The sequence below is a fragment of the Podarcis liolepis genome (genome assembly GCF_965112155.1).
Source record: "Podarcis liolepis genome assembly, chromosome: 5".
NCBI lineage: Eukaryota > Metazoa > Chordata > Lepidosauria > Squamata > Lacertidae > Podarcis > Podarcis liolepis.
The window spans coordinates 63,371,807-63,394,276 of record NC_139556.1 but is presented as its reverse complement, the minus strand read 5'-3'; the positions used below and the strand labels follow the sequence as shown (position 1 = coordinate 63,394,276).

General features: G+C 43.6%; 2 protein-coding genes across 7 annotated transcripts in view; one reads left to right on the top strand and one right to left on the bottom strand.

Moving 5' to 3' along the window:
• MYO7B (myosin VIIB) overlaps nt 1-14,918 on the top strand; it is a 60,065-nt gene extending 45,147 nt beyond the window's left edge. For all 5 annotated transcript variants that reach the window (XM_083505557.1, XM_083505558.1, XM_083505555.1 and 2 more), the window contains 13 exons: nt 533-660; nt 1,751-1,908; nt 2,529-2,682; nt 2,981-3,136; nt 3,986-4,091; nt 5,603-5,716; nt 6,566-6,653; nt 8,252-8,358; nt 9,676-9,861; nt 10,474-10,590; nt 11,093-11,176; nt 11,745-11,864; nt 13,813-14,918. In XM_083505557.1, the coding sequence (XP_083361683.1) occupies nt 533-660; nt 1,751-1,908; nt 2,529-2,682; nt 2,981-3,136; nt 3,986-4,091; nt 5,603-5,716; nt 6,566-6,653; nt 8,252-8,358; nt 9,676-9,861; nt 10,474-10,590; nt 11,093-11,176; nt 11,745-11,864; nt 13,813-13,902 (1,608 nt within the window). In that variant the 3' untranslated portion in view covers nt 13,903-14,918. The remainder of the gene's footprint in view (nt 1-532; nt 661-1,750; nt 1,909-2,528; nt 2,683-2,980; nt 3,137-3,985; nt 4,092-5,602; nt 5,717-6,565; nt 6,654-8,251; nt 8,359-9,675; nt 9,862-10,473; nt 10,591-11,092; nt 11,177-11,744; nt 11,865-13,812) is intronic.
• Nucleotides 14,919-15,541: 623 nt separating this feature from the next.
• LIMS2 (LIM zinc finger domain containing 2) overlaps nt 15,542-22,470 on the bottom strand; it is a 33,375-nt gene continuing 26,446 nt past the window's right edge. For both annotated transcript variants that reach the window (XM_083505611.1, XM_083505610.1), the window contains exons 8-11: nt 21,544-21,592; nt 21,321-21,396; nt 16,161-19,698; nt 15,542-16,065 (exon numbers count right to left, since the gene is read on the bottom strand). In XM_083505611.1, coding sequence (XP_083361737.1) covers nt 19,551-19,698; nt 21,321-21,396; nt 21,544-21,592 — 273 coding nt within the window. In that variant the 3' untranslated portion in view covers nt 15,542-16,065; nt 16,161-19,550. The remainder of the gene's footprint in view (nt 16,066-16,160; nt 19,699-21,320; nt 21,397-21,543; nt 21,593-22,470) is intronic.

Here is a 22,470-nt window from a genome sequence, read left to right as displayed (position 1 = left end):
AATCAGGCTTCCTCTTGAATTCCTAAATCTTTAGCAGAGCATGCTCAGAATTTTCACATGCTTATTAAAACTAAAACTGAGACCAGAACATTGGAAGTTATTCCCCCATAAATGGAAACTTTTGATCTGTTGTGGACTGTAATTATTACTGAACTACTTTAAATTGCATTTTTAACATTGTTCTCTGTTTTGAGTATTTGTTTCAATTAGCAGTTTCATGTAAGTTTCAAGTACATCCAAGCAGCAACAGTAGTTCCAGTTATGCATTGACTTGATATCTGGATTTGACTCTTGGGGCCTCTTCTAATGTAATGCTTGTCCCTGTGGGAATTCTTTTGGAACTTTCCCCCTCATTAAGGGAAATGTTGGCAGGCCTGGTAATCCTTCCTTGCTCTGAAGAAGTGTCTGTAAGCAGACCTGGCAGGAAATGAGTATCCTGCCCACAAATCTTTCCTGAAGCATCAGCACGGGTGGTCGGTGTCTGACATCTTGGCAAGGAGCCTGTAGCCTTCAAGGGGCTGTGTCTTTTCAGAGCTTGCTGATGATGTCGCCTGAACAACGGAGGTTGGCGTCACTGAATTCTCGCACAGAGGAGCATGAGGAAGAAGAAGCAAAAGTGAAGCCATATACTCTGGAAGAATTCTCCTACGAGCACTTCAGGTATATTTATCCCTGTGCCTTGCAGCTTCCTATTCAGTTTCTCCTGGAGCCTCTTACTTCCTGAAAGTCATGCTGCTTTTTCAACCAACAGTTGCATGTTACTGTGCTTAAACCCGTCTTAGTTATTGCATCCCACTCCATCTTCCATGTGATGGAAATGACTCTTGTGGTGACCCCTCTTGCCATTCCTTATCTGCAGTGAAGCAGAGGACACAGTGAAGGTCGACCACTCCTCTCCTGATGAGCAATGAGATACTGTTCCAGCCAGGATTTTCCCCACATTCAAATGCAAATCAGAGTTGGCACCAATCTTCATTTGGCAACATAGAAAAAAGGGGCTTAATCTTCAGAAGTGCAAGAGAAGCAGTGAAAACCTCCTCCCCAAGGGTCTAGTTAGCTCCTGCAAGGGTCATAATTTGACCTGTGAGGCTGTTTCTCCAAGCCATGCCCATCTTAAGCCATATGTGACACCAGGTGTGGCTGCATAGGAACATTCATGAGCTCAACATGCACTCCCAACTGTTCCAAGGCAAGCAGAGGTCACTCTTAATACTCTTCAGTTGATTGGTGCCAATAGGAAGCTCTGCTGGGATCAGCTGCACTAGGGAGTTGCCTATCAAGAACTCCCTTGTTCAGCAGATGGCGCTGTCAAGTTGGAGTGGGGGGGGGGAGGACCTGGCCCATTGGTCCCCCATCTCTGTGCTAGAGGGTGACCTGTAGCAGGTGCAGGAAATTTTATGTTGGATCCATGCCAGGCAGGGTAGAGCCATAATCCTAGCTTTTTGGCAGGTGTGTTACCCCTGCTTACTAGGAGGGGGAGAAGCAAAATTGTGGTGCAAGTGCATTGCCTCGAACCTGCCAGCGATTGAGTGGCTGCAGTCTGCACAAGCTGCAATTTCCAAACAGTCTTAAAAGGCAGCCCCATGTACTGCACTGCAGCAATCCTAGCTTGAGGTTACCAGAGCAAAGAATACTGCAGCCAGGTTATACCTGTCCAGATAGATTTTCTCTGTTACATTTTTTACCTATCCCAAGCAAATGTTAAGTCCAAATGGCACTGCTTTGAGGAAATGTTCTTTTGTTTTCCCAGAGTTCCTGAAAAGGAGTCCATCAGCAAGGCGGTCTTACACAAGTCCCGTGGGCGGAGTCACCTCTGGGCTCACTCTAGGGAACCCCTAAAACAGCCTTTACTGAAGAAGGTGTGCACCAACTCTGACCTCTGGGACTTTGCTTGCCAGTCCTTCATTGATATCCTTTATGCTAGTGATAGGGCTGCATACCACCCCAATATTATAACAACAACAACAACACAACAAAAATAAAATAAAAAATAATAGTAATAAATTTATTTATACTCTGCCCATCTGGCTGCGTTTCTCCAGCCACTCTGGGCGGCTTCCAACAAAATATTCTGTCAAACATTAAAAGCTTCCCTAAACAGGGCTGCCTTCAGATGTCTTTTAAAAGTCTGGTAGTTGTTTTTCTCTTTGACATCTGGTGGGAGGGCGTTCCACAGGGCGGGTGCCACTACCGAGAAGGCCCTCTGCCTGGTTCCCTTGCTTGGCACAATGGTGCCATATTCCAGGGTTCATGTATGAGGCACAGCAGAGACTGTGGTGTCTTTATGATAAATGGTTCATACTATATACAACCTGAGCCTATGATGGAGGGGTTCATAGCATTAACACCCCCAAAAGAGGAGAGGTCACAGAAGGCAGTGCTAATTGGTAAGGTGACCTATTAATAGGTTTTGCTAGGTAGCACAGCCTAATTGTCACTGGAGGGCTCAGTCACTAGTTCTCTGAAAAAGGAGAGGTGCTTGAAATTGCACATCATCCCTGCAAACTTTTCCTTACCTCTTTGCTCACCTATCATGAGATACATGGGAGACTATCCCTCAAAGCAGGAGAGGTCCCCTGCAGAGCTCACCGACCAGATATTTGTAGTGGCAATTCAGGAGGAAGTTCTGCGCGATGAGATCTACTGTCAGATCATGAAGCAGCTGACAGAGAACACCAACAGGTACCAAGGGCCAGACCTTTCCAACCATCTCTTACAGGACAGTTCCTTTTTATATCAATGTATTTCTCGGTCATTGTCAGAAAAAGAACTTATTGAGCTTTCAGAGGTATCTGGCTTCCAGAATCTCCAAATCCAGCAGTGGAAGCCATTTCCACTCCTATGGTGACAATGGAGGGGGTGGGTCACAAAGAAGCCAGCTTGGATGGATAGTTTCCTAAGTCTCAAGCGCTGTTGGGTGAAGTAAATAAAATATATTAACATTTCTAAGTAATTATTATTATTTCCCTCCAAACTACAGGTACAGCCTGAACAGTGGTTGGCAATTACTCTGGCTCTGCACAGGCCTTTTCCCTCCAAGTAAATCACTGCTGAGTCATGCTCAGAAATTTATGGAGACTCGCCTGAAAGAGAACCTGGCTGTGGACTGCAGGCGTAGGATGCAAAGGGTGATGAGGTACAGAGGCTTTATCAATCCTTTGAGAAGGTTTTGTGTCCTCTGTCCCTAAGGTAACAGCAGAGTCCCACCTTGTGCAAGGTGGCAGGAAATGTAAAGCATATATGGTAAAGCATATGCAACATGTAACCTAATGTACAAAAGACATTGAAAGGGACTAACCTTTCTTCCATGCCAGGAGAGATTGATAGCATGACAGATGTGGGCATAAGACAGATGTGCTCAAGACATACACACATTTCTCTTTTCTGCAGAACTCACAGGCAGCTCCGTCTGAATAGCAGGTGATGCTGGAGGGCTCTTGCTTTAGTGGGGTTCGTTTTAGATTAAAAATAATTACATTTAAGGAATGAGAGAGCCCTGTGGTTTCTATGACGGGTTGGTTCTTCAGCTGAAGCCTCTTCACAAATCCTATACTTGAAGCAACAGGTGCCTCAGAGCCCTGTACCTGTCTTAGAGTTCAGCCCTTAGTAGGAGGAAGAACACGGGGTAAGAGAGGAGCCATCTAGGAGCACAAAAATTCATGTCAAGATAGCTATTACTCTTCCATCAGAAGCCTCTGTTTCCTGCTCTCTTAATAGCTGTTTAGTGGCTTAACTTGAGGAATGGCCCTGGCTCAGTAGCAGAGCTCATGTTTTGCATGCAAAGGTCTCCAGCATCTCCAGGTAGAGCTGGGAAAAATTCTCTGCCTGAAACCTTGGAGAGCCGTTGCCAGTCAGTGTAGACATTATTGAACAAGGTGGACCAATTTTCGGACTCTGCATAAGGCTGAGTTGCAGTAGACTGATGGCAGCTGCCCGTGAGCAAATGCCCACCTCTGAGATTTCTACCTGCATTGCTATTTTCCAGGAGTGGCTGTCGGAAGTGGGCCCCACACAGCGTGGAAGTGGAGGCGATCCAGAAGAATATCACAAAGATTTCCCACAAGGTTTACTTTCCAAATGATACAGAGCAGGTGAGGCCAACTCTGCTATCTACCCACATCTGTTAAATATATTGGAAGGTTGTTCTTTATATTGTACAGTTAAAGGTAAAGGTAAAGGGGCCCCTGACCATTGGGTCCAGTCGTGGCTGACTCTGGGGTTGCGGTGCTCAGCTCGCTTTACTGGCCGAGGGAGCCAGCGTACAGCTTCTGAGTCATGTGGCCAGCATGACTAAGCCGCTTCTGGCGAACCAGAGCAGCACACAGAAACGCCGTTTACCTTCCTGCTGGAGCGGTACCTGTTTATCTACTTGCACTTTGTGCTATCGAACTGCTAGGTGGGCAGGAGCAGGGACAGAGCAACGGGAGCTCACCCCGTTGTGGGGATTTGAACCACCAACCTTCTGATCGGCAAGTCCTAGGCTCTGTGGTTTAACCCACAGCGCCACCCGTGTCCCATATTGTACAGTTACATACAATCTAATAGACTTGATACTGCAGGAAAAGGGGACATGGAAGGGGGGGGGGAATGAATACAGTAAGCCCGCACCTTGCATGGGGGTTACATTTTGGGGAATCACACCTAAAGGCAAAATCGCATTATCATCAAAACCCATTTGGGTCAATGGTGGGAGGGTTGCCAAGGTTATTTTTCCTGGAACCCAGTCACTTTTTCACTGCCAAGGTTATTTTTCCTGGAACCCAGTCACTTTTTCACCCTTGTCAAGTACATACAGCTGAATATGCACAAGCTAAATGAGTATAGGTTGTGGGCTTACTGTTCGTATTAGCAAATTCAGGTACCATTCCTTAATAATGTTTCATAACTGGCATGGCCACTCATTCAGGCATCTGTCTGAACACATGGGCTGCTCACTGGCGGAGGAAGAGAAGTGCGGGGTGAGTGCATCGCCCCCGGCAGCGCAATCCCGGTGGGGTGCCATCACAGCTGCCCCCCGCCCACACTGAGCGCCATGCCCCCACAGGCAGCGTGCCACGCCCCCAGGACACAGGCCAGCCCTGCCCCCACCTGCTCTCTGCCACCCCCCCCCCCCCGGTGCCGGAGCATGAAGCTCTGCCACTGGGGCTGCTTATATTAATCTATATGTTTAAATCAGGATTGGTGGATTGTTTTTAATGTGAGCTATCTATGTTGCTTTTCTTCTTTTTCTTATATTTGCAAGATTTAAAAATATGTATTTAAATAAAATGCTATGGACACAAAAGGAGACAATAAACGCTAATAACAATAATGTCAGGATTGTTGACAACAGTGGCTAACCAGATGCCCTTGAGAAGATCTCAGAAACTAGGTTGCAATGACAGCCAGTTCCTCATGTTTGTCTTCAGCATCCAGTGGACATAGAGAGAGGTGCTGCCTCTCAGCATGGACTTGCATGTTTTCCTTCACTGGCTTCTGGTGCAGCTTGGAGCCAAGGAGACAGATGCCCGGCTCTTAGCGGTTTGTGTGCATCATGCAAGTTGTCCTCCGTTCCCTTTCCTTCCAGTCTACTCACTTTGGTCCCTCCACTGTTATGTTCCAGGCATTTGAGGTAGGGACAAACACAAAAGTACGGACTCTGTGCGAGACTATCGCCAGCCAGATGGAACTGAGTTCCTGGGAAGGATTCAGCCTCTTTGTCAAGACTGCAGACAAGGTAATTGGCAGAGAGGGCAGCCGTATAAAGCGAGTGTCTTTGATGGGCCCTTTTGGTCACATATCCACTGTGAGCTCTGTGTGATAATAATGCATGCTTCAACTTGTTTTTCTGGGTGAAAGAATAAGGCTTTTTTTGCTTAATTTCTTTCCTTCATATGGGAAGCCTGCAACTTATGCAGGGTTTACATTCCAGGAATCGCACCTTAAGCCAAAATTGTGTATACTCAAAAACACATTCAGTGGCAGGTGGGATCGCCAAAGTCATTTTCCCCAGAACCCTGCCTTCTTTCCGGAGCGGACTTTGGCAAACTTGCATTATGGCACACTTTGCAAGGCCAAAATTTGGCACCCCCAAATGGATCTTCTCAATTTTACACCCCCTTGGGTTGGAACCACCCTCGTTGCCCTAAATCCGACGCTGTCCCTTTCCACCCCCTTTTTATTTATTTATTATCACACAAAGCTGAATACAGTGGTACCTCAGGTTACAGACCCTTCAGGTTACAAACTCCACTAACCCAGAAATAGTACCTCGGGTTAAGGATTTTGCTTCAGGATGAGAACAGAAATCGCACGGTGGCAGCGGGAGGCCCCTAAAGTGGTACCTCAGGTTAAGAACGGACCTCCAGAATGAATTAAGATCTTAACCTGAGGTACCACTGTACACACAAGTTAAATGTGTGTAAGTCATGGGCTTACTTACCTGTTTAATATGACCCATGGTCTAACATACGCCAGCATCATTTCTGTTTAATTCCATAAGCTGTTCAGTTACTGCAACAGGAACTATGGGGATTGAACTGATTCTTTGTGCAAACTCCCCTCTCATTCATCTTTTCTTTCTTAGGTGATCAGCCAGAATGAAGCAGATTACTTCTTTGACTCTTTGAGACAGGTGACTGATTGGACACGGAAGAACAGGCCGAGCAGAGAGGGTATGGAAATGGGTGGATGGATTCTTGGGTGTTTGTTTACCAGGGACAGCTCTGGTATTAGGAAACAGAGGAAGAGTTCATGAAGCAACCCATTTTATTGCCAGAATTAATCAGTTCTCTTTGTTATCATTGCTCTCTGGTGTGTGTTCTGTGTCTACACCTGGTGACATGAATTGGCTGTCCCAGCTTGACAAAAAGGATCATTTAAAAATAGTGGAATGATTCCAGACATTAGTTAACTAAATAATTTTCGTTTGCCACATTAGTTGGTGGATCTGGCAACTGCTTGTTCCACTTTGAAATTTGTTCATTGCCAGATAAGATATCATAGCCCCCACATCCTCAAAGGAGACAGCACAATTCCATTTCCTGAACAAACCTAAAACTTAGTGTGTTTGTTGACGACCTTGAGCATCACTATTCAGTTTAAATCTTTCAGGTAAAGCAGGACTTGCTCAATGTATTATTTTATCCCTCAGATGCTTATCCATCCTCTTTTTTAAAACATTTGAGGATCACAATTCTACAACTTCCCTAAGCACATTGGGTGGAATTTGGCATTGTGCTCTTTCAATCATTCCATCTGTGCAAACATTGCAGCTTGCAAAATGGGATGATCTCCTTCCTCTATGTTCTGCTCTGGGGGTTCTCCCGATGAACACACTCCTGAGCCAACTTCAGGGGGTGCAGGGGAGAATGAGGGGGAGCCCTGTTGCACATGTGGAAGTCCTTGCACAGAGCTTCCACTGATGGTGCTAATTAGGTGACTCCCACCCACTGTTCTGTTACTACAAAGGTGGTAAAAATATTCCTTAAAAGCACTGAGCTGAAGTTTCATGCAGTTAGCTTTTCGCAGAGAAAGGTGCAAGTTTTCTCTTAAAATGCAGCATTCTCCAAAGCGAGTGGATTCACCTTTTCCTTAAAAATTGGGGCCCCTGTTCCTATCTCTTGACAAAATACTTGTCAAGAAAGGAGAAGGATCCCATGGTTCACAATGCTGCAAATTGCCTTCCTTCAAGTGGCAGGAGTTGCCTCTTTGAGGAAGGCCCCATCCACAGCAATATGCAGATCCCAAGACCACCCCCAGCCAAGGGATGGGAAGACTGTGCTGCACACAGTGACCTCTTTTAAAGTGGCAGTTGCCACTGTGAAGGATGGAAACATTTTGCCCCCAGTTCAGAGATTGATGAAAGTGGGGGGGGGGGGGACTTGTTGTTCATCAGCATAATCCTACTGTACCTTCATTTATACTGATTGCTTCTTGTCTGAAGCAGTAGAAAAAAATGCTCTCCTTTTTTTAAAGCCAATTGTTATCACAATTTCTCCTTAGTCTTTCACTTAAGGCTAAATTTTGAGTCCATGTTGTCTTTGTTTGTTGTACAAGAGAATATATTTACAGGTTCCTTCTTTGCTTGTATGCCAACTTCTAAATTTGGATTCAGTTTCATTGTTGGGTGGGCTAGGGACCATATTTTTGGCACCTGGCTTTCTGGAGAGTAATGTGAAGCATAAAAAAATACTTATGCATAATCAGGCTATATAAATGTGTGTTACGAGATTTCTTCTCTGTTTAAATGTATATAACACTGTTTTCCTAGTGGCTCCCACCACTGTGAATTACCAGGTGTATTTCATGAGAAAGTTATGGCTGAATGTGACTCCTGGGAAGGACTTGAAGGCTGACTGCATCTTTCATTATCATCAGGTAATTAACAGGGTTGATATTTATAGCATACCACTGACAGTAGCGATAACAATAATGATGAGAGGTCTACAAATCATGGCCAGTCTTGATAGTAAAGTCCTAGTTTCTACTCGCCAACTGTGAAGTCCTGTCCCACCACGATACACAAGCGGCAGAGGCCCTGCAGGCAGCATGCCTATGGGTGCCCCACCTGCCCTGCCGCCATCAGCAGAATCGTATCCATTTGGGGAGAGCTTGCAGAGCATGCAAAATCTCACACAATTGGGTGGTGGTGGTTAGATTTCACTCAAAATCAATCCAATCTTTCCCCAAATCAGCACTGGTGGTGGTGGTGGTTCTCTACCAGCAGCAGATACAGCAGGGCAAATCAGCAACTTCAGGGGCTGCAGGTAGAAGGAATCAAGTTCTATGGGTGGTATGCAACTAAGTTTTACTCAGAGTAGACCCATTGAAATTAAGATCTATTTTAGTAATGATCATTAATTTCCAGTTTCTAGTTGAATACCACCCCATGTATGTTTGATCTGGTTTCTCTGCTTGCTTAATTGATTAGCATAGATAAGATGCCTAAGGAAGAATTCTCCTAAAGATGCTTCCTTTGTCTCTCCACCTTTTGAAATTGAGCTTAACTGTCCCAAACAATAGTAAAACTTCAAAGGTTCTGTATCACTTCATTAACTTTCCAGAGCAGGGAGGGCTGCACAATTACCTTGGCAAGTGGTTTTGTTGAAGGCTAATCATCATACTAAAAGGTAAAGGAATTGATGGGTTACTTGGTTTGAAGGAGGTAGATCTTTTGGAATACACAGGTGAGATTAATCTCGGAGATATCTGGGATTCTCCTGTAATCGTTTCCCTCTTGTTGCTGGATAGGAATGGCTGCAAGTCCAATGCCCAGAGCAGATAGAATGTACTAAGGACTGTCCTTGCTGAACCCACTGTGGTTTCTCTGAGTCATACAGATTTGTGGAGAATCGGTATGAGATGAAGATTCACACAATTTGTGGACAGTGGTTATTTACAATTCCTGGAAAATGTCTCATCATCAAACCAGTAAATGTTATAAAGCACTGAGTGTGGTCTCTTGGGCCCAGGTTTAAAATTTAGATGTTTTAATGCTTTCCCTAAGTTCCTTGCTTTAATTTTACAGGGACAAATACAGTGCCTACCCTGAAACCAAAAGCAAAGCACTATCACTCATTCGTTCTCTCTCTTTCTCTTACACACACACACACACACACACACACACACACACACACACACACACATTGCAGAGTAGGGTTAACAGATCAATGTGTCTTCAATTGTATCTTTCAGGAGCAACCAAAGTATCTACGCGGATATCACAAGTGCTCAAAAGAGGATGCCATCCAATTAGCTGGGCTGATTTTCAAGGTTAACTATAACAATGATCGAATGCAATATGCAGCAATTCCCAAAATATTGAAGGAACTAGTGCCTGAGAACATGATCCGAACAGCATCTCCAGAGGAGTGGAAACGGGTAAGAAGAATCATTTGATTGTTGCTTCTTGAACAGTGGGCTGGGGCCCATCAGTGGGCCTGCCCTCTGCCTCTATTTGCCACTGACTGTGTTCCTGCACTGCCATTTTGTTTCTGGTGGCCTCAGTAACTTTTTCAAGTAGGTCCTGAGGGTTGAAGGTTTGAGAGCCCTAGAGTGTCATAAATTTATATATGTCCTGGCTTTTGTTTGGGTTGGGACCACCCTGCGGCTACTGATCATGCCTCAATAGTACCCCCTCCCAGTTTATGAGCAAATAAAACCAATTTTGCTGTCCACAAAGCTTCCTACTGATGGCAGTCCTTTCAGAGACCCTCTGAAGTCCCCACAGTTGCTAAAACTCTTTAAAAATGGCAGGCATCATACTGTACTTGCTTTATTTGGATTTTTAACTCACTCAAACCTGAAGACCAAAGGATGGGTGTTTTCTATCATTCTAATCCAAGGGTGGGGAAGTGCCTCAGTAAATAAATTTATGTAGCAAGGAGCATTAGATAAGTTTTACATTCTTCATACCTGGGAGCAATTACTTGAGACCCATTACTGTGAGAGAAAGATGCCCCACCGTTTTGACTCGTGTGTATTTTTATGCAGAATATTACTTCTGCCGCCAGCAAACATGAACAGAAGACTGTGGACGAGGCCAAGATTGCCTTCTTGAAGTACATACATCGTTGGCCAACATTTGGCTCAGCCTTCTTTGAAGTGAAGGTGAGTTTCAAAGGTGCTGTTTTTGTGTGTGCCTCCATTTGGAAAGCTGCTTTCTGCAAAGTAGAAGCTTCTTCTATTATCCTGCTTCTTTTAAGCTCTTGAGTCTACTTAGGGCCAATTCCTGTGATGTGGCGTCCTCGGCATTGATGCCACCTTCGTTCTGAATAAAAGCCACTTTGGGAGTGGGGTGAAATTGTAGGAGGAGATGAAGCTTAACCATTTCTCCCTTAACTGGTTCCCAGTTCCAAATAGCTCCCATGTGTCTGAAGCCAAATATGGGAGGAGTAAGGCACTGAGTGTTGGGAGCACATGCATTATTTGCAGCGTGCAGTATTCCCATGACAAACACACGCACCTGATTTTCTTATTGTTACAAACATTTTGACTGAGAACTCTTTAGATTCTTGTTCAAATAAGAGGACACTGACAGCTGGTGATTTAAAATAGTTCAACAGCTATTTTTCTTCCTCTTTACTATTTATTTTTTCTTCCTCTTTACTAGCAAACCTCGGAGCCAAATATCCCTGACATTGTATTGATTGCTATCAACAAACAAGGTGTCTCTCTAATACATATGAAGTCTAAGGTAAGAGTCATATTTTGATACTTGACAGCATACCTACCCATTGGAAAAGGTACACACACACTGAGCTATGCCATAAGTTTTATTCAAAAAACTCTTTAAGGTAAAGGCATAGGGAGATGTGATGAGAGTGTGGATTCCAGTAGGAAATGTACTTTTCTTCAACAGAAGCAGAACTGTCCACTGGCCAACAGAATTTAGTTTTCAGCCTCAGACATTTATCTAGTATTCCCTTAAGCATTAACGGAAATAAAAACAATTTTATAAAGAAGGGATAAACATGAGACCTGCACATCCAGGAAGGAGAAACTCAGGTGGTATCTTCTTGGAAGGATCCTTCAGGCAACATTGCCAGACAGCAGATAAACAGAAACTTGGCTTCTATTTTATGGTCAGAAATGCTATTTAAGATCAATAGGGATTGGCGTAGAAGATAATCTGATGAGGCATCAGCACAGAACTGCGTCCTGGAAAACCAGATGTGCCACATGTCTCTTTTTGTAGAGAAATACCTGAGTTGTTTGTTCTAATAAAACTTACATGTAGCATTTATTTTGATTTTAAATTGCAGGAGATCTTGACAGTTTACCCTTTCACTAAAATCTCCAACTGGAGCAGTGGCAGCACATATTTCCACATGACCATAGGGAACCTGGTACGAGGGAGCCGGATCCTTTGTGAGACTTCCCTGGTAAGAAAAGCTTATGATTTCAGATTTGCTCAAGACCATCCACTAAGGAAGGAAGAACCTGGGAATTACTGGTTAACCCTTTTTCTCCTTCCTCTAATGGTGCACTCTGAGTAAATGTCACCAAGAGCTATTTCAAATATTTACACATTGCTCCTCTTTTCTCAAACCTGAGTAATAGTTCTGCCTTGGGTAGTTGGGGGAAAATCCTGAAATAGATGAAGTCTCTTATTGCCTTAGATATTTGTGTCCTATTATTTTGAGACGACAGGATGTGTGTGTGTCTTAAACAGCAGAAAGATGTACGGTATTTTTTGCTCTATAGGACGCATTTTCCCCCCTCCAAAAATGAAGGGGAAATGTGTGTGCATCCTATGGAATGAATGCAGGGGGGAGGCAGGCAGGAAAAGCCCCGAAAGCTGCACACAAGCTCCTCTTGCGGGCTTTTTCTCAGGAGAGAGAAGGGACCAACGCGGCCAGTCAGTCCCTTCTCCCTCCTCGTAGAAAAGCCCACAGGAGCCGCGCGCTCCTTAAAGGGTGCGCAGCTCCTGTGGGCTTTTGCGGGAGTTGGAAGTATTGCCATAGCCATGCGCAGGCTCTCCCTGCCGGAGAGGTTGCGCGGGGCTAAAGAAGCCATAGCCCCGTTCAGCCTCTCCCGGCTGGAAAGGTTGCATGCGGCTATGGCAGAAGCCAAGACAGACAGCGGGATGCGTCCTGCTCACTGTCTTGGCTTCTTTGCTCTTTGGGGCTGGGGGGAGGGAACCTGGGCTTCCCCAGCAGCCCAGCAAAGCAGCGGCCTTTCTGCTGCTCCCCGACCTGCTCTTTGGGGCTGGCGGTGGGCTTTCCCCCACCAGCCCCAAAGAGCAGGTCGAAAGGAAGCCGAAGCCTCTGGAGCGCAGTGGGAACTCCCGCAGCACTCCGGAGGTTTCGGGTTGCCTTCACTGAAGCCTGGAGAGCGAGAGGGGTCGGTGCGCACTGACCCCTCCCGCTCTCCAGGCTTCCAAGGTAGCTGCCTGAACGCACCTTGAACGGCATCTTGTTTTAGAGGAGGAGAACAAGGGGGGGGGGAATCTCCTCCTGTCTGCGCAGCGCCTCCTGCCGCTTTGCTGAAAGGGCGCTGGGCAGAGAGGGGGGCATTTTTTTTTCTTGTTCTCCCCCTCTAAAACAAGGTGTGTCCTATGGTCAGGTGCGTCCTACAGAGTGAAACATATGGTAATTGCAACGGGCTTGGGATTGTGGAGGAATCAGAACTGGCTTGTATTATGTGCATATTGGTGGTTTTGGGAACTCAGGCACATGTTATATTACTACAAAAGGTATATGGGGTAGAAGATTCACTTCTTGTGGAGTCAAAGCTCCCACAGCTGTGCCATAGTGTCAACTTTCTAAATCAAAAGGGAAAATACATACACAGAGAAATGTTTTGTTTAAAATTAAAATGCCTCAAACTACTTTGACAGACAGTTTTTTTTTAACAAGATGTATATATCTATCAGCAATCATTATTAACTTTTAATTTATTTTTAAAGTGGCTTCCTTTGTCTCATGATCAACCAGGACATTCTGAGAGATAAATTTCCATCCTTAAGACTGCTTGTGCAGTCACCAAATAAGTTGGGAAGGGCATCATTTACCTCACCCTTGAAATGCCCAATTAATGTTTTATAACCCGTTTACAACCCTTCTCCTGTGACTTATGATATTTTAGTTTGTGGCTTTTCCACAAACCACTGAATTCCAATTTTATCAGAGGAAAACTTAAGTTTTTTTGTACACTGCTTAACAGTGTTAATATCTTAAGCCAACAGTATTTGCAGGAGTAACAACACAATGCTGCTTATCTTAACTGGCTGGTCTACTATTGTGAAACATTCCATGACTGCTAAAGGGTCTCATGTCTGTCTCACTCTTTGCAGGGTAGTTCATTAAATGTCTTTTATTTTTCCTTCAGGGATACAAAATGGATGACCTGTTGACATCATATGTGCACTTGTTATTGAATGCTGCAAACAAACAGAAGGATTCACATCTCCCTGCCTAAGGATGTGCAGAGACCATCATTCACAGGCTGTGCCAAACTGAAAATATGTCAAATATTGGAAGGAATTCATTTTTAGCTTTATATTTGTCAGAGCAGTCTCTAGTTTTACCTCTTCTTGACCCTAGGGGAGTGAACCAAAAGCTGCTGTTGTAGCAAAAACATATTTGTTTTTAAACTAACTACAGCTTAAAACATTTTATGACTCATTGATTTCAACAAGGCTAGCTGTCATTCCCCCCACTTTTCTGGAAGTATATCCTGTTTTAGATTATGCCATCCTTTCCTATTGAGCAGGGACAGGAATGCAGGACAGTCCTGGCACGTGCCAGGCGTCAGCACAAACCTGCAGCACACATGGAAAAAGGTGGCTGTTACCTTTTAAGTCGTGGTGAAGTACTACAAATGAATGGAAGCGGCGTCTTCATGATGTGAAGAGTTGGTCTACTCCATGACTGTTGCCTTAGCTTAAGAAACATGCTTCAGCTGTCTGCTAGCGTAGAACTGTGTTGTGTCAGTTTCAGCAGTGAAGCTGCCTTTAGTGTCCTCACATTTTCAGCAGATGAAAGACTGCTGGCTCCCCCCGTCATTTGCCAAAGTAGTCACAATAGTAAGTCTTTGTTCAATTTAGGAGAAGGTGCACAGTTTTACAATGAAGGTTTTTTCCTGCTTGGGTATTGGGGAATTAGAGCTTCAGTAACTTTGTGCAGCTAAATGAGTGCCACACCTTTCAGAGTACTTGACCTTTGAAAAAGAACATCCATACATTCCATGCACAGCATCCATTGCTGGCAGGGAATGCTTACCTGGGGTCAAGATTGTACTGTATTTTTGAATTCTTCATGTAAATTCAATTTGAAGTTTTTGATTTAAAGTATTTTGGGTGTCTGCTTTCTGTTAATGGTAACAGCCAAATTGTTTCCACTTTCTAAAGAGAATTGCAAAGTAATGGGAGTGATATTGTCAACTTTCTTCTAGAAATGTATATCTAAGAATAAATCAAACTCTTGAACAGCTTACCTCAGTCCTCTGTTGTCACAATGCTTAAGGCTACAGCTTGGGTCAAAGAATCCTTCCTGCACAACAGCTGTAATTCCAGTGAAATACATTAAGCAGTAAAATCAACATTCTGCTTTAGTTAAAGGAGATGACCAGCTTCTGTATTCTTGAGGGCTACTCTTTCTCCACACAGTGGCCTGGGGGCTGGAACTGTATTTTGTCACAGAAACTGATTATTCACAAGTAACTGGACACCACAATAAAGCTGGAATCAGATAAGGGTCTCACAGCTATGGGGCATTACATTAGATGTAAATACGTACACTTGCATATTGCAGAAAAAAGATGAAACATTACACTCTGGAATATATACTATATCTTAAAGCATTTCTTTCATTTCCTTACTAGTGAAAGCTGGCAGGCATTTAACCATATTATGCTGAATATTTGGTAGATCCATCAGGACCAAACAAATGGTCCAGTAACTACAGCAGAACACCTGTTGGCCAGAGCAGCTTACAATGCTATACCTTTACTATTACATTACTTAGACGTCTTAATGACATTTCAGTAACATTTGCACATTTTTGCAAAAGAACTTACTGCAGCAAGTTCTTGCACCAAATAAAAGCAATCCAAGATGTGCAGTTTTAAAATAATCTTTACTGTGAAGAGTTAAAAGATATATAGCAGTGAGTTGTCATTTCAAGAGTATATGGTAAAATGGAGGAATACAGTATTTTAATCATCAGGATGTACCCTTTTGCTAGTGAAATTACAAGATCCTGGAGCAAAATACTGGCAGGAAACTACGTAGGTCTAATAAAAGTGTGATGCCATGCATTACTGTATGAATGGGATCTTATACAAAATGAATCATTTTTAGTAGCAAGTGATATAAAATATGTTAATACAAAAACTATATCATTATAACAATATATTATAAGCAGTTAAATCTACATTCAGTGCAATTACTGGAAGGATAATATACGTAATATGAATTAAATTGCTATTTACCTATAATTTTGGCACTTTCAGATTGCCTTGATGGAACAAAAGTTGCTTGTCATAAACTGGTCAATAAAGCTGTAACAAACTGTAATACTTGTGTATAGTTAAGATGTAAAATGTGCTTTCAACAGTTGCAAAAAAGCAACTCCACCCTTACTTTCCACCCCCCCATTACTTATTTTAATAAGGAATATACAAATTTGATAACACCAATGCACAACAGCATCTCTGCATAAATGCTTGGCCTTTACATGCCATTTATCATGCTTGCTCACAGCCCTGGTTCCCCTGATGAGCTGCTTCTGTGCCATTTTTAAACAAGGCAGCTTCTTCCTCCATTCACCAAGTGAGTGGCAATGAGAAACCATATTGTGAACAATATGTCTTCATGGAATCAGTCTGATTAGACTCTGTGGTGACAACAGTGAGAGCAAATGAGACTGTAGTGCCCCCCCCCCGAAGATTCAATCGAGCTACAGTCACACAAGAAATCATATTGGACTTACACACCCAAATACACCCAAATACACATTCCAGCAGACAACACTCACTGCTGGATCCACATTGCATTGCACATCCAGCCAATACTTTCTTTTTCATAGTACCTCACTGTAGAAGTTCAATGTTGCTCGCCACCTCAACACGTACACCATTTTAACCCAAAGATGGGGTCCTTTTTCAAGGGGCACAAAATATTTACAAACTCGGGCTTCTGGTTTGGTTCAGCTCTGCTAATCACTCTTACTAGGCTGCCCTGAAACAGCCATTTACTTACCCCAATAAAAGTAAATTATTTCTCGGCCAATCAATTTTGTTTCTTTTTCAACGGACAGATTCTGTATTTGTAAGATGAACATTGTGACAAACAATTGATACTTCATATTAGATAACTCTGGAGATTTGTACCACAGTGATTACTTTCCTGAAGGTCTCCTAAGATTAATTTGAGCTATGGCATTTCAAATATCTCTCCCTAATCCATCTTTAACAGGACATTTCCATTCATCACAAATTTCATGTTTTAATGTATTTGCCTTTCATTTCATTTTGAAAGGATAGCACTGATTTCTTACACTGTTAAAGCTGGCCTGAAAACCTATCTGATATGGCACCCAGTCTTGGCATATTTGTATTAGGAAGAATAGTATAATAAAATTGTGTTTTTTTGGAGCACTACATTAAAATGGTTAAAGCAGATCCATATCACTTGCTGGATCAGGAATCCGTATCATCAATATACATTGCTTTACTTATTTTCAAACATGCATCTCCACTAGTCACATATATGCCATTTTAAGGCATAACCAGCATTGTTCTAAGGCATAAGAATTGTTCTAAGGCATAAGAATTGTGTTCTCTAGGTACAGGAGTGCCAGCTTGGCCCTTCAACCATGGGTGCTTGGGGCCGTGGGTGCCATGAGGCATGCATGGCCCTGGCCCCAAAATGTGTGTGTGTCCAGACCCTTCATGAGGAATTTTGTGGGTGCTCCGGCACCCAGAGCCCCAGGGAATTGGCACCTATGCCTAGGTATGTTGCAGAAGGAGATTCTGCATGAATTGTGTTTTGACTTCTTGACAGTAGAACCTGTGCTTTGTTCCTACAGCAGTGCAGTCTGCCATATCCATCACTGCCTTAGTAAGAATGGGATCCACAATACTCTCAACACAACTTCTCCACTCACAAGGGATATCACTTTCATTTCAGTGTTGTGGGCAAACCACATAGCCTCAAAGTTCTGTGTTTAACTCCATTTAAATATGGCAGCACATATACATGTGTACCATTTTAAATGGAGCACATAGAGGACTCTGGATGAGACTGACAACCAATTCAGTGAGAGTCCAAATTCAGGAGTACCTACCCTAGAGACCTAAGAAAATTATGTCCTACATTGTGAAACTTGTTCCTCTCTATTTGTGCCTGGAGGGTAGTCTCAAATCAAGAGCTGGGCAATCCTCTTGTGCTATTAGTTGTGACAATACAAACTAAGTGCTAGTAAGTAAGTAGCAGATAAATAATGGTATTTAAGGACTAGTTTGGGTGAAGAGGATATAAAAACCAGTCCTCTCCCATCAGCAGAAGCAATACATGATACTTATTTACTGCTATAACAATGTAGGTCAAGAAAGATTTATGCTTTTCTATATTAAACAGTCTTGTTCTGTGCTAGTGTTTATCTTCCTATTACAGGAAAGCAAATACTGTGGTGTAATTTGAGGAGAACTTAGGTTGTAATGACAAAATTATGGAGAAACACAGGGCTCCCAAACCCACATGGTCTGGTACTGCTAATAAGGAGCACACAGTGAAGAACTGGCAGGTGGAGGACTGCTTCATACTTCCACTGTCTGCCACTTTCCCCGTACCCAGCAACCTCTCCCTCCCTGCACCATCCCATCCCTCCTCTCTGGCACACCCCCTGAGCGCCAAGACTGGAAATGAAAGAAAAGTGGCTGGGGGGAAAGGATTAAGCACACACAGCTGTTTTCAGATGTGTGCTGGAATATGTATTTTGCTGAGGTAATAAATAGTTCCAGCTTCAGAGAGAGACCATTAAGAGGATTGCTTTACAACTAACACTGAAATGAATGTACATTGTAGGAAGACTACGTTTGGGTTAAGACTCCAGGGATTTACTTATACTTTGTCACAACAGACAAAAAAGAGCACTCACTAATATGGAGGAGGAGAGGTCTAAACCAGGCTTCCTCAACCTCGGCCCTCCAGATGTTTTGAGACTACAATTCCCATCATTCCTGACCACTGGTCCTGCTAGTTAGGGATCATGGGAGTTGTAGGCCAAAAATATCTGGAGGGCTGAGGCTGAGGAAGCCTAGTCTAAACGCTCAGAAATCTCAAAAATGCAGGCACCAAGAAAAGTCTCTTTCAAAAATGATAGGCTTACAGTTCAGCCACTTTGGTCCATCCAGATTCTATATTATGGAATCCTGGCCTATGCAGCTTAGCTACTACAGCAGGAAAGGTCAGCCAGCTAATAAAAACAACGCAGGCTTATACTAAATAAGGTCAAACTATTAAAACGAGTTAACCAACAATTGCAAGGAAAATTATTACTTGGTTTTGATTAGTCCATTGCAATTTTAAGAGAATGTTCAAGAGGCATGTTAAATGGAAAAAAATGTGTTTTTGTGCTGTTTTTGGAAGAAAATGGTTAAGTAGTCTTTTTCTACCCAACCTTCCTGTGTTCCCACTTGCAGTGTGGCCAGGCTAATTTTGGTATAAAAGGAGAAAAAGAGAGAGAGAGAGAGAGAGAGAGAGAGAGAGAGAGAGAGAGAGAGAGAGAAGGGGGAAGAAGACAGAAGAATTCAAGTAAGTGTGTAACATGAGCCTGAATCTCAAAACAAAATGGGCAAATAGTGAGAGAACATGATACACAACTTATACAAAAGGAAAAAATCATAGTGCATTATTGCATATTGCCACCATGCTCTTCTGAAGGACAGCCTCTGCACACACTATACCTGAGCAGAATAAACATTCAGAGTGCAAGATATAACTGGTGAGCTTTTGTTTGTCTTGAGTCCTTGAAACCATTTTTAAAAGTTCCTTTTGTGATCAGTAGCTGAGGCAGATTGTAGCTGGTGAGGGTGCATACAGTCAGCAGAGGGTACAGACCTGTTTAAGCGGAGTTTAAGTCCAGAGCTTTTGGGTGCGTTTTCTTGGAGGCCAACTCAGACAGCTTCTTCAGCCTCTTCTTCAGCTCCAAAGGGAATTTCTCATAGCACTTCTTGCACACTGGCTTCATGTCAAATTCCACAAACTTATTCCTTTCAAAGAAATACAGAAGGATTTAATCTTCAGTTAGGAAGTCATGTGAGGCTTAACATCTAAGTGAGTAAGGTATGTGGTATACATTCCCTTTCATTTTTTAAAAAAACTTGCCAACATAAAATCTGTTCCAAATGAATGAGTTAGAACTATGCAAGTAGAAGATCTCACGTCCAGTCTTCAGCATCGCAGGTTTAAAAGGGTAAAACAAATATATTTGCCAGTGAGGCTGGGGAGCCACTGCCTGCCAGGTACTGGACGCAGACTGCTTCCCTTGTCCATTTCTGTTCTCTGTCTGAGATAAAAGGATCCCAATCAGAGCTTTCTCTGAAGAAAGAAAGAAAACGTGACTGCTCCGGAAGAAGGCTAGGATCAAAATGTGTGGACGTTTCATGATTTCTGAAAGGGTATCAGCTTGACGCTTGCTTCTTTCTCTTGCATTTTTCACATCTTTTCATAAAATGAATATGTTTCATAAACTCAGTGCTTGAAATTCCAGGTACCGTATTTTTCACCCTATAGGACACACTTTTTCCCCTCCAAAAATGAAGGGGAAATGTGTGTGCGTCCTATGGGGCGAATGCAGGCTTTCGCTGAAGCCTGGAGAGTGAGAGGGGTTGGTGCACACCGACCCCTCTCGCTCTCCAGGCTTCAGGAAGCTATCCGCAAGCCTTGGGAGCTGGGCGAGAGTTCCCGCCGGGCTCCCAAGTCTTGTGGACAGCAACCTGCAGCCCGAAACACGAGGAGCGCACCCCGGGCTTTGGGCAGGCTCCCTAGGCTTGCGGATAGCAGCCTGTTCTGGGGGTTGGGGTCAGGGGAAGCTTGGGCTTCCCCCGCCCCAGCCCCGCGCCTGGGGGGAAATAATTTTTTTTCTTTATTCCCCCCCCCCCAAAAAAAAACCCTATGGGCCGGTGCGCCCTATGGGGCGAAAAATATGGTAAGTGTGCTCAATTGTGACTAGATCTTCTTAGATACTTGCTCCAGCCTGCTACTTCAAGCAGCAGGCTTGGGGGTGGGGGAAAGGCACTTCTTCTAAAACAAAATTAGCTGGTGGAGCAAGTTCCGGCCTGTCATGTCAGTCAACAAACTGGGAAATCAAAATACAAGCAGATTGGGTAGTGAGCAAGTGCCATGGCCAGCCAATCAACACAATGGAATAAAGCCTATCTTGATAGAAGATTTGCTTACAGGTATGCATACAGTGACCCTACTGGCAGGCTTAAGTGACTATCTGAAAGCAAATCTTATGAATGAGCCCTGCACCTTGCAAGTTGACATGACATGTCCCCTCCTTGAAAGTAATTATGGCACTGTTCCCGTCACACATTAGTTGCAAATGCAACAGGACTAGCATAGGAACACTGCAAGATAAGGAGTGGCAGTCTGGACTATCTGGTCCAAAAAGAAATGTCAAACTACTTGCCGGTGATAGAACATTGTTTGAGTGTATACTTGTATATATATTTTCTCAGTGATTTCAAGGAGTGTCTCCTATGATTTACACGCTTCTCTTGCCAAACTTGAGCCAGTTACTCTGACCACAATGTAACACTGCCAGACTGCAGGAACTCCCTGAGTCATGTTACCTTCCCCACTAGAACAGCCTTTGCTTGCCACTTACTTCAATGTCAGTTTGATGTTGCAGGTGGAACAAGCGAAGCAGTTCACACACCAAGCCTTGTTGAGAGCAGAGACCACTAGTGGAAAATATCAAACAAGGGTGGGTTATCAAACTGCAGAACTGTACCAAATTGAGCAAGGACAGATGTGGGGGGAAATCAATCACTGAGGCCTTGTCCGTGTAGGGCTGCAACAGCTGCATTGACAAACAGGCTTAAACTTACCATCCCCCTCAATCACATGGCTGCAGTTATAGCAGACATCTCCAAAGAGCTGTGCAGAAAAACAAAAAAGCAAAACAAAATGAGCTTTTTTAAACTAATGGAGGGGGTCTGTCTGCCCCTTTTTATCAAATCAGACAACTTGGTCCCAACAATGGATTAATTTAGTGCCTCTACAATAGTGCCCCACATTACTTTACACATTTCAGGCACCTCAATAGCTTTTCTCACACATTTGCACAACAATCAAACTTGCATTCCCAAGGCTGCTTTTTGCACCCTTTGATAGGAATGGCACACCACAGTAGTGTGTAGCGTATACCTGTCAGGGGGGAAATGTGAGCTTAAAAAAACAACAACCCAGATCCTTGGGACCAGAAATATCTTTCTAAGAGAGGATGTGTACTGGGTTTTCTGGACTTAACAAAATAGTGGCTATTGCTTATTCTGAATCTGTTAATCCATAAGGGACAGGCCGAGGATCTGTTGGAGGGCAACATGCCTGCAATCCATTTCATCTTCACAAGGTTTCTATTGTGTTTTCTCCTCAGGGTTTCACTTCCTCAGGAATTAATGTTAACACAGGTGTTTGGTGCTTTGAAAAAAACTGATCTGCAAGAGGTAGGAATGGGCTGTCCCTAAATGCTGCCTCCAAGCAATTTTGTTATAGTCTGCTTTATTCCATACCGAGTGCAGTGCAACCTGGCATCAAAGGCAATTTGCAGATGTGTACCCAGTTGTCTGTTTTCTTCCCCTTACAGATTTGCTAAGTGCCTTACATGGAGTGCTAGCAAAGTGCCATCAGTAGGACAGTGCATTTACTTTCTCCCACCAAAGTGGATGTCTCTCTCTTTAACTTTTGTAAGAGAAAGGAAATGTGCAGCAATTAATGACACTGTTGAGGTGGAATAAAAGCCTCGCACATGCTCC